Here is a 20,497-nt window from a genome sequence, read left to right as displayed (position 1 = left end):
ATTCAAGATCGTTCCAAAAAAAACAACTAACATACAATTAAAAAGCAATGACGGTAACCTTCACGTAGGTATCCCTTCTTTCTCCTCATCCCAACTGGTCCAGACCATTGATAAGGTCATAGCGTATTGAGAAAGCTAAAAGCATGAAATTCGCTTTATAATAATAAGGCCTGTCTTCGAGTCCGAAGATTAATGAGGAATACAGTATTTCCCGTGGCTGCGCAGCCCTAGCTGTGACCTTCATATTTTGACACATCCAGGGCAAGCATAACCATTGTCCGCAGGTGGTCGATTTAGATTTTCTTTTCGTCGTCTGCGTTTGTCCTCGGCAGCAGATTTTCTTTTGGTCTCAAATGTGTATCCCGCGGCCTTCGTGAGTGACCTCCAGCTGTCTCGTTCCGACGCCTCATGCAGCCAGGTGCTTTCTTCTATGTCGTCAGCCAAGGAAAGTTGACGCCTAATCTGGTTTTTGAAGAGTTTCCGTGGGGCGCCTCTGTTACGTCGACCACCTTTTAGCTCACAAAAAAGACTGCCTTTGGCATACGTTCGTCTCCCTAACGGGAAACGTGCCCTACCCAGTGTAGTTATTGTAACGGTGATTACAAATATTTCTAATAGCACACATTTGTTAGGGTTAGTTTAGATCTACTACAACTTTAAAAAATAACTGATCCGAAATTATAAATTCAATCTTAACATAAGCACTGCTATTTTAAAGTATTTTATTGTGTACAAATCTTATAACTCTATCTGTCAGGTACAAATTGTGTACATGTTTTGTCTCCCACTTTCCTTACTCAGATCAAGTTGAAATTTTACTCAGTTATTTATAGTCCATGACAATCCATGAATAAAAAAAATTGCCCATTTAGTTAATCATTTAGTAGTAATTCATTAATTTTGTTTTATAAAGAAAAGGGGAGTTAATAGTTTCAGTGTTGAGAGATATAGCAGGGATTTTTGTGGTTCTTTCCCTTGGATACGTTTTTTAAAAGCATTTTTTATTTTGTTTGTTAAGCGTTTATTTCAAACTTTTCTTAAATGTGACAGTTCCCGAAAGAATCTCGACCAACCGTCAAGCCATTTATAAAAATAAAACTTAGCTACGATCTAAACTGGTGCAGAAGAGAGGCCTAAATGCTTAAATCCGGAAGTAGAATAGTAGAATGTGTCATACTCATAGTCGACAGTGACGTGAAGTAGCCAATGCACAGAATTGTGTATGGAATGATGATCGAACCTCTGATACAATTATGCAATATATAAAGCAGAAAGTAAGGTGTATGTATGTATATATGTATGTATGTATGTATGTATGTATGTATATATGTATGTATGTATGTATGTATATATGTATGTATGTATGTATGTATGTATATATGTATGTATGTATGTATGTATGTATGTATGTATGTATGTATGTATGTATGTATGTATGTATGTATGTATGTATATATGTATGTCCTGCATAGAAATCAAAACCGGTTGACCAATCTTGATAAAACATGGGGATGAATGTCCTTTGATCATGGCAGACAGTAGTGTATGTTTAATGTCCCTCCCACAACCGAAAAGGGGGGGGGGGCACAAAATTTTTTTTTTTAAAAAGCTAAATTTATCTCTGTTAAAGAAAGAGTATATATGTTATAGTTTGGGTAAACCCGTTTTCACAGTATTTTATATTTGAAATGAATGTAACGGCCTTATCGGGCAAACCCATTTTCGCAATCTACTTTTATTTTCGTGGCGAAATAAAAATACTTGAAAGAAACGTTAGCCAAAGTTTGATATAGATCTAAATCCAATCCACAACTACATTAAAGTAATACACAAACTAAAGGCCCTTAGGCCGAGAGTAATATCCAGCTATTTACTTCTAATTGTAAGAAGACTCACCGTCACACAACATCTCAATGAGATTGTCCTCTATCGACCTCAGACCATCGTAGTCCGGCACCTGGAAGAGGTGTTGCTGGGGAGGGTAGGCACACATGTCTCTCACCTCCGGCTGGGGCGGATCCTTGCTCACCACTATAATAAACACCTAAAAGAATATCAAAACATGCAGAGCTCAGATAGGCATGATAGGTATGATAAGTGTAAGTAATGATGCTCTGACTGTTTTAGCAGCCATAACAAAAGCCCCAAACCTAACTATGAAAATAATTCAAATAAAAAGTCTAAATGCAACCGCTAAACTGACTCTTGGCTTAACTCTATCTCACAATACTAAACTTTATTCATTACATAAACTATGTCTAACATTGTTTTAAACTCAAATCCCAAGTGCAAAGCCCTCAGCCCCCTGGATGACAAAAGTGGTCATCATTGAACCACGACGGACGAACTATGTAAACTCTAAACCTAAAAAAGTTTATCGAACTCGTTTTGTCAGCAGCTCTCAGTACTAAAAAGACTATGACTCGAATCTCATATAACATTCACAGTCCTATTCTGAAGAAACTAACTCGCTCACGTACATCGCAAGTAAAAGTGTCTGGCCGCTAGACCAGACTAATATTTTCCTTTTGGCCCTATGACAATTCAAGCTACGTAGCAATGATCTCAGCCCATCTTCGAATAGTTAGGTAGCAATGATCTAATCATGCTACGTACAGCTAGGTAGCGATTTACAGCCAAACATCTACTTAAAATTAATTTCAAATTAGCTACAAACGGAGGCGCGGTGGCTGAGTAGTAAGCGACTGGGAATTTTTTTTATTTCGGGATCTTTAGTGCGCCTCAGAGTTCACCCAGCCCTAAGTAAAAGCGGTTGGTTGGTCGTTGTGCTGGCCATATGACATCATCGTTAACCGTGGGTCACTGAAACAGATGACCTTTTCATCATCTGCCCAATAGATCGCAAGGTCTGAGAAGGGATTTATTTAAAGGATGCAAATATAATAACAGCGTAAAAAGCTTTCTTATAACAGTCTACCACAGAGTAACATAGTCTACCATAGAGTAACATAGTCTACCATAGAGTAACATAGTCTACCATAGAGTAACATAGTCTACCATAGAGTAACATAGTCTACCATAGAGTAACATAGTCTACCATAGAGTAACATAGTCTACCATAGAGTAACATAGTCTACCATAGAGTAACATAGTCTACCATAGAGTAACACAGTCTACCATAGAGTAACATAGTCTACCATAGAGTAACATAGTCTACCATAGAGTAACATAGTCTACCATAGAGTAACATAGTCTACCATAGAGTAACATAGTCTACCATAGAGTAACATAGTCTACCATAGAGTAACATAGTCTACCATAGAGTAACATAGTCTACCATAGAGTAACATAGTCTACCATAGAGTAACATAGTCTACCATAGAGTAACATAGTCTACCATAGAGTAACACAGTCTACCATAGAGTAACATGTTTCTGGCAACAAAGACTACCTAGATAAAAAGAGGAGAGAGACTATTACAATATATAAACTAATGAAGGGATCACATTTTCTTCTACCATCGTTAGCTACGCCCCTGATCATTACACTGCCACTTGTTCTGGGTAAAAAGCACTGCACTCTTGCACTGGATGACTAATTACTGATCAATGATCCGTGACCCAGGCGAATGCAACAGGTAAATTGAATGAGCTCGTTGAATACTGTGATGAGCTAGAGTACACACAATCTGTAGGAGGCTGGTAAGGTGGATGGCAGGGTGAATGGCAGGACGAATGGCAGGGTGAATGGCAGGACGAATGGCAGGGTGGATACCCGATCTCCAAATTCTTTTCTTAGTCTTCTTAAAAGTACAGTCAACATGCTAATGTGTTTCTTAGTCGGTCAATGTATTCTTCAATCATCAATGTCTTGCATAGCGATGACGTCAGAAGTTGCGAAATTTAAATTCTTTACTAGAGAATATTTCCGCAGTCTCGAAAGATGGGATATTTTCATACAGCAAAACTAACGAATTATCTGGTGTGAAAAAAATACACAAGTATTGATAGGATATGATTTTCATTCTATTCTTATTAATTATGTTTTATGTACTTTTATAACTACCAAATCAAATATCTAATCTCTGTCGCTTGCAGCTCAAAGCAATTATTTTGTTGGCTACAGTGACCTTTCAATACGACGTCCTTGACATTGTTTATCTATTTCACAGTCTGGTACACTTGCCTTGTTTTTCATTTTATGAAGTGTCTCTTTGAGTTCCATTAGATCGTGTCCAAATCTTTTTGTTCTCACTCTTGCTGTATTATACTGCTCAAAGAGACTAAACAAGGCCTTAAGAATCACAGTGTAACAATAAAGGCAGCCACGCCCATTCTAATCAGTCGTTTTAATCTAATGTCTACGACCGTTTTAAGAGCTATTTTCATACTTCTTATAGTGCATTCGTAACACAAATAAAAGCAGGAATAATATACAATTTTCTGTTTGCAAAAGGATTTGACAAGATAAAAGCTTGTAGTGACATTCTAGAGACCCGAATGGTGATCTGAGTCAATATTTGAGGAAATGTAACACGAAGATTTGATAATGAATACAGGCAGTAGCTACGCAATGGGCTTCTGGGCTTCGCGAGTGGTGCGGACTGCACTGGGTGATGTCTAACGCTTCCGAAAACAACAGAGGCTTACCTCTATCCCCTTCAGCTGAGCGCGTCTTGCTTCTTTCAAAGCCTTGAGAGGCTCCGCCAGTTCACCATCAACAAGAATAATTGCTACCTGTACAAGTGGGAAGAACATAGGAAATATAACATTTATCCCAGCAAGTTGATATTCATATAACTTGCATTAAGACGTTGGTCCTATCCAGTGAGTCTAGTAAAGTACCTTGGTCCTATCTAGTGTGTCTATTAAAGTACCTTGGTCCTATCTGGTGTGTCTATTAAAGTACCTTGGTCCTATCTAGTGAGTCTAGTAAAGTACCTTTGTCCTATCTAGTGAGTCTAGTAAAGTACCTTGGTCCTATCTAGTGAGTCTAGTAAAGTACCTTGGCCCTATCTAGTGAGTCTAGTAAAGTACCTTTGTCCTATCTAGTGAGTCTAGTAAAGTACCTTGGTCCTATCTAGTGAGTCTAGTAAAGTACCTTGGCCCTATCTAGTGAGTCTAGTAAAGTACCTTTGTCCTATCTAGTGAGTCTAGTAAAGTACCTTGGTCCTATCTAGTGAGTCTAGTAAAGTACCTTGGTCCTATCTAGTGAGTCTAGTAAAGTACCTTTGTCCTATCTAGTGAGTCTAGTAAAGTACCTTGGTCCTATCTAGTGAGTCTAGTAAAGTACCTTGGCCCTATCTAGTGAGTCTAGTAAAGTACCTTTGTCCTATCTAGTGAGTCTAGTAAAGTACCTTGGTCCTATCTAGTGAGTCTAGTAAAGTACCTTGGCCCTATCTAGTGAGTCTAGTAAAGTACCTTTGTCCTATCTAGTGAGTCTAGTAAAGTACCTTGGTCCTATCTAGTGAGTCTAGTAAAGTACCTTTGTCCTATCTAGTGAGTCTAGTAAAGTACCTTGGTCCTATCTAGTGAGTCTAGTAAAGTACCTTTTTGGCGTCTTTTCTTCCCCCATTCTTGCGGTTAAACTCGTGCCTCCTCAGCTCACGTATCAAGCCAGGTAATTTGTCCACATCCTGTGTTTCTAGAGCAGACGTCAAGTGGTCCTTATCATTATCTAACCTGTTCGAAGAGGAGAATATAAACTCATTGCGTTGGAATGACCATTTATGATACCATAATCCATAATTTAAAAGGGCTTTTATTATTTGAAGTATTTAAATGACTTGTAAAGGTCTTCTATGATAAATTTAATATAAGCTTAATTTAATCATATTTTAAATATTTATAGGTCAATCTAGTATATTTATAGGTCAATCTAGTATATTTATAGGTCAATCTAGTATGTTTATAGGTCAATCAGTCAATCTAATATTCCTACCAGAATATCAATTTAGTCTGACATCAAAATAACCGTCAATACAATAAAATTATCACAATACGCATTGTTATAATACATGTATTAGAGGTGAATTCTGATGAATTGATAGATTGTCAATAAAACAAGATAGATGATTTTCTTACTTGAAAGATTCCGGCGGAGGGATACATTCGTCTGGTTGGAGCATCCCGATTTGAATGGTGTCATTCCCGACATCTACCGAGTTGGCGACTTTCTTGACAAAGTCTAGAGATTTCAAAGTGTTCTTCCGCCCAGCGCTCTCGCTGTCCATCACAAACACCATGTCAGCTTCCTGCCTTGTGCCACACGCTGTCAACACATACAAGATGGCAGGGCATAGGTGGTAGTAGTAAAACAGAAACTGTAAGCCCTTTACTAAGTTATCTTATCTTATGAAATACAGACGCTACTTCAAAAAAGAAGATGATTACATCCTACGCGTCATGCAAAGTTACGCGCACCAAGAAACTCATCACTTTTATTATAATGTAAAATAACGTCAGTGGCCATTAAATAGTCAAATGCGTCCAGCTATAAAAGGAAGCACGGAAAACCTTCTCCCAGATAGCCCCTCCCCCTTCCCCAGCTCGTCCACAAATGAGATTGGACCAAAGCGCTCAGAGCATGCTATAAGCGTGAAAGAAGCGCTATATAAAAGCCATAATTATTTATTATTATTACGTTAACAATTATTTAAGGGGACTAAACCCAACTAATTTAGCCTTATCTCTGAATTCAGAAGGATTATTTTTTTTTGTTGGTATGGACAAAATAATTAATTACCACTAACTAGTTGACTAATTGGTAACTTTCTTTTCAAATTATAGATTCATGTCTTCTCTATCATACTCTATGCCAATGAATAATTTAGCGAAGTTTCAACTCGATTTGAAAATATCACTTACCTTGATCAGCTACTGAGATGTGGGCAATCTCCGCTGGAATTAAAATGAATAAAAAAAAAAAAGAAGTTAATAATATGGGTAGATAGTAGCAAAACTTGATTGGCCTTACACCTAGACTATATCAAGGCAACTCATTTGAGGCTTCAATGGACCTCATTCACCAATCGTAAATAAACAAATGTAGCCACGTCATAATATTGATAAAACAATGAAAAATACGTATCACGTGACAGACACTATGGATTACATAATTTGTACAGAAGAAATATAGAATCTCGCTGCTAAAAGTTGTTTGTTTACGATTGGTGAATGAGGTCCATTGCAGATTTTCCCAATGACCTTAACAATGTCAAGGACGCTAGTTTGACCTTTCGTGTTTCCAACTAAACAAAAAGGATTTAGCTACAATTTTAATCTCAGTGCCTGACAGTTGATCTTCGTATCAAACGTTCAACGCTAACGCTAGTTAGTTGCCCATTAGTTTAAAACTGTAATACCTCCTTTTGAAATTACTTTATGCCTGAAATGTAAAGAGCTTAGAAAAATATAATTTGATTCTGTTCTTCCAAATATGTGCACAAAAAACTCACAGATACTTTACAAACACAAACCAACAACTTATTAACACAGTCTTTTAGTCTGTACACCGGATGCACCAATAACACTGCTATTTATAGTTTTTCCCCCATGTATGAAAATGTCCAATTGAAGTTAGAATAGCGTTCTAGGCAAAGATTCTGATATAATTACACTGAACTTAAATGTTACATAGGTACAAGGTACAGTGGTTAAGTGCTTGGCTTCCGAACCCGGGGTCCTGGGTTCGAATCTCGGTAAACACTGGGATTTTGAATTTAGGGATTTTTAGGGCGCCCCTGAGTCTACCCAACTCTCATGGGTACCTGACTTAAGCTAGGGAAAGTAAAGGCGGTTGGTCATATGACACCCCGCTCGTTAACCGTTGGCCAAAGAAACAGATGACGTTAACATCCACTGCCCTAGAGATCACAAGGTCTGTAACTGTAAGGGGGACTTTACTTTTACTTACTTAAATTTCACATAAATGCAATTCTTAATGGCAGTTTAATTAAATATAGTTCACTAATGCAAACCTGCAAGATAGCTTATAAAGAATTACAGCACGGCGAAAAAAAAAATGAAGCTTTCTATAAACTAGACTTGTTAAAGAAAGTCATTCTAGATGACAATGACGCTCAAAGACTTCACACTTACTTGTGCAAGCCTCCATAGCTGCTTCCATCACAATGCTCTGAAGATCAGGGAAAGAGTCCACAGTAAAGATCTGTCTACGTCTGGAGCCAACATTGTCAAGGTAGGGGGAGAAACTGTCTAGGTCATTGTCCATGTCACTGCGGTCACCATGTTGAACGACAACTTCCAGCTCCTCCTGATTGTAGTGCTTCCCTACCCCTGTTGACGTTAGGAACATTTGGTTTTTGTTAATATATGCAGTTAATACGTCAGAGATCAGAATAAGTTTAAGAAATCTTTTACTAGGCCAGAGTTTAAACTCATCCAAAGTTAAAGTTAAAAATTCGTTGAAAGTTGATACGAAGACAAAATTAAAACCCAGCTAAAGTTTACATCGAAATTTACTCCTTAAGTTAAAGGCAAATCAGAAAAACTTTATAGAGGTTTAAACTCTATAAAAGTTTAAGCTCTGTCTTTGTTGAAACTTAGTTGGAATTCCAAATATAAACTCAGTAAAGTTGGAACTTCAAATTTAAATTCTTAAATGCTCAACAAGTAACTTAAAAAATAAGAAAACGCTGCATACAAAATGCAAGCAACAGTAACACTCACCTACGGTGACCCGACAAAATAGCGCGGACAAAATAGCGTGAAATTTCCCGACAAAATAGCGCAAGACAAAATAGTGCGGAATTATATACATGATGTGTATACAAGTACTGGATTTTAGTAAGTGAAGGTCCTAGGTAGCATTTATCGCTGAGGTCTCTATCTTCTTCAATAGTAATATTAGCATTATTACTGAAAAATATTTTTTTCCCGCTCTATTAGTTGGCGCTATTTTTCTTCGCGCTTTTTGTACGCGTTATTTTGTCAGGGAACCTTCATCCATGGTTGTTCAATTCAGACTCAATCACCCTCTAGAAATAGTGTTTTCTTTTTTTCTAACCATAATTTTACCATGTTCTAAGGAAGGGATGCACAAACTACGGCACTCGGGCCACTTACAGCCCGCAACGAGGTGATATCCAACCCTTCGAACTTCCTGCCCACTTAAGATAATAAGGCCGCAGACGCATCCATTGAAGTCAACTGCTATGAGTCCCGCAAAACAAGTTGTGGACATTTACATGACCCCTAGGACGTAAGAGGTTGGGATCGTGCAGACTAAAGAGTAGGTTTTGGAGTTTGGGTTTAAAAGAGGTTAGGATTGTGAAGGCTAAAAAGCAGGTTTTGGAGTTTGGGTTTAAAAGAGGTTGGGATTGTAAAGGCTAAAAGACAGGCTATGGAGTTAGGTTTGACAAGGGCATGTCCCGTCTATCGGTACATACCCACGGCTAAGAAAGTGATGCCATTCTTCTTGGCTTTGATTGCCTCAGTCTTAACTTTGTGCAGATCTTTGGAAGCACTGGCAGTAATGAGCACGACAAGCTGAAATAAAGAAGGACATTTTCTGAGGTGGACTTTATGCACATTTAACAAACCCAAACAATGTGCACTATACTACAAATATGTACATTAGGTTTAGCATTCTTTTTGATCAGGATAGGGTAATGTTCTAATCATTATATATACTCATTTAATGACCGTCAAAACTTCGCAGATCAGGCATTTCGTGTGATATGCAAGCCCATGTGGATTGTATGGCTTAAAATTCATGCGACTAGGGCAGGAAAAAGGACAAGCAAATGAAAGCAAGAACTATGAACAATTTCTAAACAAAGCTTTTACATTTGTTGTTGTGATACCACAATTTTTTTTTTTTTTTTTAATGTATTTATTGGATAATAAAGTGAAAAAAAATCAGTATGAAGAGTATGTATGTATGGTTATGCATGTATTAATTAATGTGTAAGTTTATTTGTGTATTTACTTTTATTCCCGGTTAGCTATTTATTAGTTTTTGATGTGCTATTCTTATATCATATTTGAGGCTCTGAATAATCCACCACATCGGATGGTTTCAGTACCTATTTGGTATGTGGGTGCGGTCATACATGTGTTGGTGTGTAAGTGTTGGTGTGTATTGACTTATTTTTGGTTGGTTATCCTTTAGTTGATGATATGCTAATTCTTGTATCATTTTTCTGACTCTGATGGTTTCTATAGTTATGTAGTATGTCTTTGCTATTAAATAATATTTTCATTAAAAAAATTAATTAATTACACTATTGTTCACGGTGGCATATTTTTATAAATATGCCCCAGAATCATAAATACTATAATTAATTTTTTGTTTTTGCTCATTATAATAATTTGATTTTATTAGCTATTTGACACCTCGTTTTAGAGCACTAATGAAATAATCTGGTTTAGACATACTATATTTTTAAATATAAAAGATAACATAATAATTGAACAGTTATCTTTTGAAGATTTATACCTTTATTTAATTGATGACAAATGTAGAAGAATTTGTTCCCTCTATCTATCCTCAACATGTCTGCCAGATAAGTTTTGGTTTTTAAGTTACAATGTGATGATAATGTTTGGACCAAGGTAACAATTTCTTACTTCATTACTTTACTGTAACCATGTTAATGAAATCATAAGTGTATGAACTGATACTGTTTTGGTGACACCCATTTGAATCATGGATTCCAAAAAAAACAAAAAAAAAACACCCAAAATAGACTTAGTTGTAAGTTGTCTTACAGTGGGTATACTGATATAAAATGAACTATGTAAAATTGATTCACTAAATAACCCTCCACGATATAACGATATAAATCGTTTTACTTTATTTTATGTTGAGTGACACAAACTATTGGCAACCTATCAATGTCTCGAGCTGTAACGTATTAGCTGAGCACCCAGCACGAAATGTTCTTACCAAATTCTTAGACAAAAAAAAAAAGATTAGACCAGAGCGCACGGAGCATGTATATAGCCTGAAAAACGTGCTACTACAAATCAATGTAAATAAATCTGTGTGACTGAGTTGTGACGTAAAATAAAGTCATTGCCAACAAATGGAGTCGAAGAAATCAAGAGATGAACTTAATCCACTCTTACCTGGGCAACGCTTTGTCTGGCCACGGTACGCCTGAAGCTCTTAAGTCTGGCGTATCGTATCAGCTCCTCCAGCCTGGTCCCTCCGGTGGTCCTTTGCATCTTGTAGAGGTCAGAGAGAGCAGACGACAGACTGTTGTGGTCATTGACGTCAAAGACATGGACAACCTGACAGCCCCAAAAAAATAATTATTAAAACGATTTCGAATTGTATGGTTTAGACTTAGAGTCATAAAGTTCCCTTTTAAGAAAAAACGATCATCTGTTTCTATGGCCCACGGTTAACCAGGGTGTCATGTGGCCAGCACAACGACCAACTGCCTTTACTTTTCCTCAACTAATGTCAGGTACCCATTAGAGCTGGGTGGACTCAGAGGCACCCAAGAGTGTCATACAGAAGTAATTATCATTAAGTTACAGTTGAACCAAGGCTGACTTGCGAGACTATAAGAAGGATACTTTGTTTGCTGTCTGTCAGCTCTAAAATAAAACTGTTCAACAAAATCATTCTCATCAATTTCATTGAAAGGTTGGTATGACCATCTGTCAACACCGAGGAATTCCTTTTTTCTGGGGTCTACACGAGCTGTGCCGAGCTGTTCCGAGCTGTTCCGAGCTGTTCCGAGACCAATCGTTACAGAAGGCCTGAACGACCTGCAACCCATGGGGGGGGGAGGGAGGGGGAGTTTAGACCAACAGTCTGTGACGTGGCAACGTTGTTATTGGTCCAAACGATAGGTCTCGGCTTTATCAACGCGAGGTCGTGACACTTCTTCATTAGAAAAAAAAAGTTGAACAATGTATTCACATGTACGAACTTGTTATTAATTGGAGAACGAAGCTACTTCAGATTTAACACATCATTAGAACAATTCTTAATGGAGGACTCGAAGGGGAGATAATAGTGAATTTTGTTTTGGTTCAATGGTTAAGGGAGACTACAATAAGTTTGTATTCCCTTAATTGCTATTATGATTTGTAATAATAATAATAAACAAAATAGCAATACAATGATAATAATAATATAATATTGTAATAATAATTAAATAATAAAAACTATTTATATTGTTAATAAAAAAATAATCATATTATTAGCATTTTTATTATCAGTATAATCATTATTATGTTGTTATTATGAAAAATCCTTCACATAAAAGCTACTACATTCACTACAATAGAGTGTAATATCGATTAAAATATATTTCTGCAAGACATAGGGCATCTTGTTTTGCTACCTTTGTATCCGATAGGCTACCACGCTCCGAATGTGCTTCGAACTATCCTGAAGATTGTCTCGACTTAAAACCCTACACACTTCCATCTCCTGCTGTCCTGCAAGAAGTTAAGACTAGAACAAACAAGCCAAGTGTGCTCTGGGCTGAAACTGGTGACCAACTGGACACAGTCACATCACGGCCTTTATAGTACGTAATCATCTTTTTTTTAAGGAAGGTCTGTATTTTATAAAATAAGAAGACATGTCCACCCAAATTTAAGCTTAAATCTCAAAGGTAAATGTCTTAGACTTCTTCCATTATCTTTGGACTTCATCTATATACACACGCGTTATACGAGGATTAACTCTAAACCAAGTTCTTTGTTTAATGGCATGTGGGATCCCCCCCCCCCCATTAAATTTGATGTAATGATTAAATACCATTGAAAGTTCATTAGTAGTAAAAACTATCTTTCTTCTAAGCAACTACATCAGCTTTACTGAACTCAGAGGCTACATTCTTGAAGAACAAAATCTCAGTGGAGATTATAAAACAACGCTTGACTCTCATAACTCACTCTTTCTCCCACATGGAATCACTTGACTGTAACATTTGTATCCCACTGAAGGCCTGAGGGTCTGGAAGGGGAAAGGAGGAGATATAGATCTAGTTGATCATAAAACTTCCCCCCACACAGAAAACACTAAATCGGTAATTTACATCTATGTGAGGGGGCCACTTTGGAGGTATTGTTTGCTATTTCGGGTGGGCTGTAACCGTGTGCTGTGTGGGATTGTTTTTTGTTTTTGTTTTGGGGAAGCCTCGCTTTAATGATAACTAGGTCAAGGAGTGCAGCAGGCTAGGTGAAGGGGAGAAGTAGGGGCAAAGTTGAGATTAGATATAACGTACTGTCCTCATGCATAAACAGTTGAGCCTCTACCCTCCGCTACTCACTGCAACCATTCCCGCGGCTGGGGAAGGAAAGGGTAGAAATGAGAAACACGAAGTGCAAGGAAGAAAGTGAAGGAAAGAAAACAGGAAGAAATAGGAGAGAAACAGATAGAAGCAAGTTTAGAAAAACGTTCAAGATATGTATATTTATATCACTAGATAGATAGACAGACAGATAGACTAACAGAGAGACAGACAGAGCGAGACAAATAGACAAACAGATAGATAGATAGATAGATAGATAGATAGAGATAGCTAGATAGCTAGATAGCTAGATAGATAGATAGATAGATAGATAGATAGATAGATAGATAGATAGATAGATAGATAGATAGATAGATAGATAGATAGATGGCCAAGTGCGCTTGAACTTGGCTTGGCTACCTAGAAGGGGGCTCGAGGTTTGACACCCGACTCGGGCAGAGTTGTGTTTGTACTGAGCGCCTAAAGGCAGCACGGAAAACCAACTCCTAGATACCCCCTCCCCCCACTGGTCCACAAATGAGATTGAACCAAAAGCGCTCTGAGCATGCTATAAGCATGAAAGTATCGCTTTATAAAAGCTATAATAATAATAGATAGATAGATAGATAGATAGATAGATAGATAGATAGATAGATAGATAGATAGATAGGGAGATAGGGAGATAGGGAGATAGGGTGGGTGGCTGTGTGTGTGTGGATGGATAGAAAGTGTAGAAGTGCAAATGTGTTGTAGAGAGGGCGAGAGTTTGAGAGTAAGAGCGAGAGAGAGAGAGAGAGAGTTTAATTACACTACTAAGATCCTCTGTTTGAATCAATCTACCCTTTACTCACGTATCATCCTAGATATAAGAAAACAGAATAAAATTATTTAGAAAACACTTCGCTCTTATAATTTTCTCTTGGCACCTCGTCATAAGGGATCGAACCATGGAACGCCCCCACCCCTCTCTTTGTCTTGTACTACTATTAGCACTGTGCCTCCATGCGCAACGTTAGAGGTGGGTTCCTTACAGGTGAACATGGTCAGCACTCTGTGGTACCCTGCTTCAGTAGGAGGCACCCTGCGAAATACAGCGCAGTTTTTGTGTGTGTGCCGAGAAAATTAAAACGAATGCCCATAGAGGTGACAGAAGCAAGGATGTGGCTGCTTTTCGCCTCAGAATAACAGTGATTAAAACAATTAACTTGAATGGTGTCAGAAGCGAGCTGATGAGAAATGGGAGACTACGTTAATTTAGGAAGAAGCAATCATATTTTATTTTTGACGAGAATAAATTTTAGCTTAATTTAAAAAAAATATATATTTGAAAGTTTGATCTAAATGTTCAACCTCTGTGAACATGGCACACATTTCAATATTGAACTTAGAAATGACTCTTCGATATATTGAGTGAGCAAAATATGTGGAGGCTGATAAACTATGTGTTTTAAAATGCGATGCTCCATTGATGTCAATTAAACAAAGAAGAAGTTTCAGCTATTTCACATACACATGTTTGTAGAAAAGTTGCTGAGTAACTTTATATATTACAAAAAAATATTTTCCATACAATGAATAAATGAACACATCACTAAGACACTAATTAAAAACAAGCAAAACTTAACATTACTTTTAAAAAAGCAACAACAATTCTTATCTTACGAGAAGAACTACACATGTACAACTATGTAGATTTTTGTTCCCTTTGTCGATATCAAACTAACTAATTAATTAATTACCAATAATTAATTGATAAATTGGTTACTTTTTTTTTTATTGATTCGTGTCCTAGTAGGTACGATAAATAATTGTGTTAAGTTTCACTTGATGCGAGAATGGGTGTGGGAGCAATAGCGTGTTCAATGTGTGTACCAGGTAGACAGACAGAGTGAGTTGATATAAGCTTTGTAATAACTCAATAAATGCTGGAAATTTTTACCTTGATTTTCCAGCACCTCTTGGGGACCTCCCTCTCCTCCATGTGTTATTGTTTTTGTCCCCCCCCCCCCACCAGAAAAAAAGACACAGAATTGTTTATTCTAGTCCCTTTATTTTTCCACAACTATTGTGTGTGTGTATGTGTGTGGTTGGGGAAAAACCGGTTTGGCCTGGTTAATGAGCACCATAAGCCAAGATAGAATACATTCATGACTTATTTACAATACTTTCTGAGCCACTTCGCTGAGACTTCACTCCAGGTCTGTGTTGGAAGGATTAACGTATTTGGCTTGGCACAAGGCAGCTTGGAATTACGTTTGTTTAAACACGGGTTACCACAGGCAGAAAAAAAATCTTGGGAAGGGGGGTTGCGAATTTGGGAAATGTGTTGGGGTGGGCAGGGAGTGTTTGCTGAAATTTTAAGAGTTGGATATGATCAATCGTGCACCGCTATACAGAGTTGTGGAACTTGTGGGCATCAGTAAGTCACCCCCCCCCCCTTCACATCTTCTGTAACAACGTCAATTTGTTTATTGATACCGGAAGTAGTCTCATACCATGCACGTGACATGGTTAAATAGGAGAATATTTGGTATTACAATCGAATCCGGTTGATCAGACTATCAGCTCATTATGACCAATTTTTTTTTTAAAGGAAACAAATCCAATTATTCAGAAGTCCAGTTGATTGTACCAGCGGTTTAGAAGTCCAAAACATCGTGTCCCGATGTGTTTCGATTAACCGGAGTCAACTTCTACTTAGGATAATTTTTGAAATTCGAATTAAAATATAAAAAAAAATTAACTTTTTTTAAAAAGCTTGTAAAAAAAAAAAAAAACAACTAAGGGTCAGAGGTCAAAAGAAGTACAAAAAAAAAGTTAACTGGCCGCAAAGGGGGCAACCCCCCCCCCCCTCCCATTCGGTCTATCTCATTACGCCTAACAACGTGCAATATATTGTCTGTTATCTCTGCCCCTGGAAACTCCTTGGCCAACGTAGTTAAAATATAGAAATGCCGTATTAAAAAAAAATATTTGAGTTATTTCCTTTTGGAAATCATCTGAAAATAGTCAAGAAAGCCAGCCCATTGAAAGAAACGTTGATCAGTGGAAATGTGGAAAGGATTTCTATGGACAAGATAAAGAGAAATTATTTCTTTGCTAATTTTACTTTGACTATTTCAACCGTTACTCATTAATCTTTTCCAAGCCCGGAGAATCATTCCTGTATCTGTCACTTATAGGCCCTAATGGCCAGTCAGTTATTATCGCCAGGTATCCGCCACAGTTAAATAGGAAACATCTCTCACCTTATCGCTAAAGAGCAGTACGCCTATGTTAAATATGTTCTCTCACCTTATCGCTAAAGAGCAGTACGCCTATCCTCGTTCTATTCGTGCCGATATCCAAAGTCAAAGTGAAGTCGCGAACAAATTTCACTTGGTGCCAGAAGTCCCTGGAAGTGACCACGTCCGAAGAGTCCAGGGCGAAGACAATGTCCACAGGCTTGTTCTCACATACTGCAAAGAAAAACCAAAGATGTCCGTTCAAGTCAACTTTGTTATAAACTTCATTGAAATGAATAGAAAGTAGAAATGTTAAGCAAGGCCTGAACTACCATTGGTAGACCACAATTTATTGGTTTAATGAGGGAAAGGGTTTCTAAAATTTATGATAAAACAATTTCAACGGCCTTCCTTTAAATTCATTGGATTTTAAGCCACTTAAAAAACACAAATTATGACCAACAGCCAAGATTTTAACTAGTGGCGAAAACCCGACTAGTGTCAGTAGCTTTAAATATCTTGAATCTATTGTCTCCGATGAAGGAACTGTGACGATACGAAACTTGCATGCAAAAGTTCATTTGAGTTTTTTCCAGCAAACCGTGAAAAACTTTAATTTTAAGCTAAAACAATTATTTTCCTGTCCACCCATAACTAATTTCTTGTAGGATTTATCCCCCCTCGCACGTTTCTCACGGGACGAATCTCGACTTAAAGCATTAACTAGCCTCTCGAGGGCTAACTTTTAATTATTGACCGCTGGACAGGTGACCAGCACACAATGAAGTCGCTGCACCAGCGCTACACGCCGCGGCCTAATAACTTTTCACACCTATCCCCCCCCCCCTCCCGCAGGATACACATCGCTCTAAGAATAGCATTGCACTCGGCCTGGACAGATACATATTCGCTTAAGACTTTACTCTCACGGTAGGCAACGAATATTGACCATAAATCTGACCCGACGTCTGACATCTCCGGTACATGGATACATGTGAGAAAATCAGCTAGCTATCTTCCCCACCCGTTAAGCAAAATGCCCCAACTATATATAGAGAAAGACCAAAGCATTCAAAGTTAGGCCCGCTAGAATTCATTCAGTCTCCCCTGTTAGGAAGTTTAGTTGTGAGGTTTCATTAGGGACAAACGGGTAAGTGTAAACATTTTACTATACTCATTTTATCTTATAGGAATGTGTGAGTACACATTAGTACACAACCACGTTCCCCGTCATTACATTATGACTTTATTATGTATGTATCTTGTACTATTTTATGTCGATACTATATCTTCATATAGTATTATTAATGCCGCTATGGTTGTCTACATTTGAAACTATAGTTTCATCCATTCCTGTATTTTAGTGATTGATGTAAACAACACCCTTTAGTGAATCTAAGTACTGTCTAAGAACTTAGATCGCAGTGCTCTAAACTTACAGAGCCCACGTGAAATTAGTTATTTCATATTTCTGTTGTATATCCCTCATGCATGTTATTATGTCTCCCACCCTTGTGAACTTATAGTTCCTTGGATGAATGTAATTTTGATTAACTATATCAAACACTTATTACTGTAGCCATATCCCTAATATTTTATTTTCATCTTATCCTTTAGTATATAATATGCTCATTCCCCATTTTACTGTAACTGATTACTTATCGTCGTAATCAAATTTAATGGATGAATCTTGACAAGTATCATCCTACATTGTACTATTGCACATTTATTGTGGTTATCTTACTTATATCCTTTTGTTATTGAGTTGTATGCGTACTTTAAAGTTTTATACATGATTGTCTTAAATGCCTTATTGGGATTGATACCAATGCCTACATCTGAATGATTGCAAGGCATATGGGAATCCCTGCTCAATGCCTTTAGGAGGTTCCTAATTGTCTATCTTATCCCCAGCCTGGTTGCTACCCTGATTGCTACCCCCGATTGCTACACACGATTGCTACACCCGACTGCTATAACTACCAGATCTCCACCCAAAGCTGTAACCGGAGCAGACCACACCAGATACCCCCCCCCCCCCAATTACATACCTGTTAGCAAGAAGGCATTGCCTACTGTCCTTGGCCCTATCATATTGCCCAGTGTCCACAGTGCCCTATACTGCCCAGTTTCATCTGCCCAGTACCCGGCCCAAACTGTCCACTGCCCAATAGCTATTGCCTAATGCCGACAGATTAGAGTAACTTCGCAGCAGAAGATAAACTGGTGTTGAGTTAGCACGGCTCTCTACGAGCTAGAGAACACAACTGAGAGATCGTCCCACTACAACTTAGTCTGCAGCATCAACCATCTCTGCTGATAAACAGGCAGCGGCCTCACGCTAGAGCCAACCTGCCTACAGCCTAGAGACTACCCCGAGCAGACGTCCTAAGACATAGCCGGATGACTCATCCTTCTGAGCGCCAGTCCTTCGACCGCCAGAAGACGACCCACAGGCTAGCAGCTAAGAAAAATAAGTAGCAGACATAGGAACATTCTTCTCCTCCAATCACTCAATAATTAGCAATCCATGATGAACAGTTATGTTAGATATTAGCACCTTCTTTCATTCCTCAATTATAATTTTATTTGATCATTGTTCTATTGTAAACTTTCATTCATTAAATTATTTTTATTAATGAACTTATAATATTGGTCTGTTCTTACTGTTAGTTGCTGTGTGCCTGTACAAAATCTTATATGTGAGCGGGATAAAATTAATAAGATCTCCCCTAGACATAATATTAACTAATTAACATCTCGTCACAGGAACCGAACCTGACCTACTGGTAAGAATAGCACAGTCTACACCAGCACTTGAAAAACTCAAAATAATCTGGACCGACAAAGGCATAGCTATCAACACTAAAATCAGACTGATGAGCTCCCTGGTCATGGACACATTCTTATATGAATGCGAATCTTTCACGCTCGTTGCAGATCTTGAGATGAAGATCTTAGAAATGGAACTAAGATGCTTCAAAAAGATCTTAGGTTCCCTTTCAAAGACCGCACCACGAATGAAGAGATAGAAGCAGGGTTAACACAGCAATTTGACCTCACGATGACCTGCTAACCACTATCAAGAAACGGAAACTCAAACTCAATTGTCACATCACGAGGTCCTTAGGGCTCGCAAAGACCTTCCTTCAGGGAACAGTACCAGGAAAAAGAAGAAGTGGCAGACAGAGAAAGCTAAGGGAAGATGACTTAAGAGAATGGACGGGCCTGCCATTGAAAGAGGTTCTATCCAAGGCAAGAGACAGAGAGGAATGGAGAAAGACAGTCAACAAATCTTGTGTCGCACCACGACAGTCAAACAGACTAAGAGATAGTGAAGTTGATGAATTGTTATTCTAATATAACAGAATTCGAACTCAGGGCTTACGGTTCTGAATTCAGCTTCCTATCCCTCCACCCCTCTGGCAGCAAGTTCTAGTTCTAATTGCTCATACGTAAATCTACATTTGTCTAAAAAAAGGAACACCGAAATTTTTCAATAAGCCAAACATTTGATTTGATCGCACCATGGAAGTAAAGATTGATCTAAGTCAGTTTGGGCATGATGAAGTGTTGACTGGAAGGCAGTTTTTCACATTATCTCGTCAAGAAATGGGGTCAACGAAATCGTTTGACTCACCAGGTTCCCTGCATTCTTGGTAAGCCCTCACTTTAATGACGCACTTACGTTGTAAATTAGACATCTAAAAACTGATAACACCGTAACGTACAGCGCTCTGCATCTTTTTTTTAAATTTTTATTTCAAACGAACATTATCAAATTATTCCCCCTGAATCCCCCTGAGGTGGAGGGGTTGGGGAAGGTAGTTCATTTAGCAGATCAAACAAACTTGAAAGCGACGTAACTCTGGGACGTAGATGGTTGTGCGTTGGTTGACTCTAGAAACTTTGATAAGCTGGCTTAGCCTAAAACAAATTCTACTTAGCCCCTCCCATTTGGAATCAAAGTTTCATGTATAGAGTTAAGATTGATAGCAATAACTTTTGATTTATGCACTTTTTGGGAACTTTTCTTTTTCTTGCGCACTTTTAAATGTAAAACTTAGAGATCTTTGTCACCATTACTGTA

At 38.0% G+C, this 20,497-nt stretch overlaps 1 protein-coding gene across 5 annotated transcripts in view; it reads right to left on the bottom strand.

The window, feature by feature from the left end:
• The window catches only part of LOC106079083 (collagen alpha-1(XII) chain-like), a 171,696-nt gene that overhangs the window by 7,885 nt on the left and 143,314 nt on the right, over positions 1-20,497 (bottom strand). For all 5 annotated transcript variants that reach the window (XM_056007152.1, XM_056007149.1, XM_056007150.1 and 2 more), the window contains 9 exons: positions 16,478-16,641; positions 11,055-11,219; positions 9,371-9,470; positions 8,061-8,258; positions 6,828-6,860; positions 6,045-6,231; positions 5,510-5,642; positions 4,611-4,697; positions 1,897-2,044 (listed from right to left, as the gene is read on the bottom strand). In XM_056007152.1, coding sequence (XP_055863127.1) covers positions 1,897-2,044; positions 4,611-4,697; positions 5,510-5,642; positions 6,045-6,231; positions 6,828-6,860; positions 8,061-8,258; positions 9,371-9,470; positions 11,055-11,219; positions 16,478-16,641 — 1,215 coding nt within the window. The remainder of the gene's footprint in view (positions 1-1,896; positions 2,045-4,610; positions 4,698-5,509; positions 5,643-6,044; positions 6,232-6,827; positions 6,861-8,060; positions 8,259-9,370; positions 9,471-11,054; positions 11,220-16,477; positions 16,642-20,497) is intronic.

The sequence above is a fragment of the Biomphalaria glabrata genome, chromosome 12 (genome assembly GCF_947242115.1).
Source record: "Biomphalaria glabrata chromosome 12, xgBioGlab47.1, whole genome shotgun sequence".
Taxonomy (NCBI): Eukaryota; Metazoa; Mollusca; class Gastropoda; family Planorbidae; genus Biomphalaria; species Biomphalaria glabrata.
Note: the sequence above shows the minus strand (reverse complement) of the source record. Positions and strands in the feature narration are given on the sequence as shown.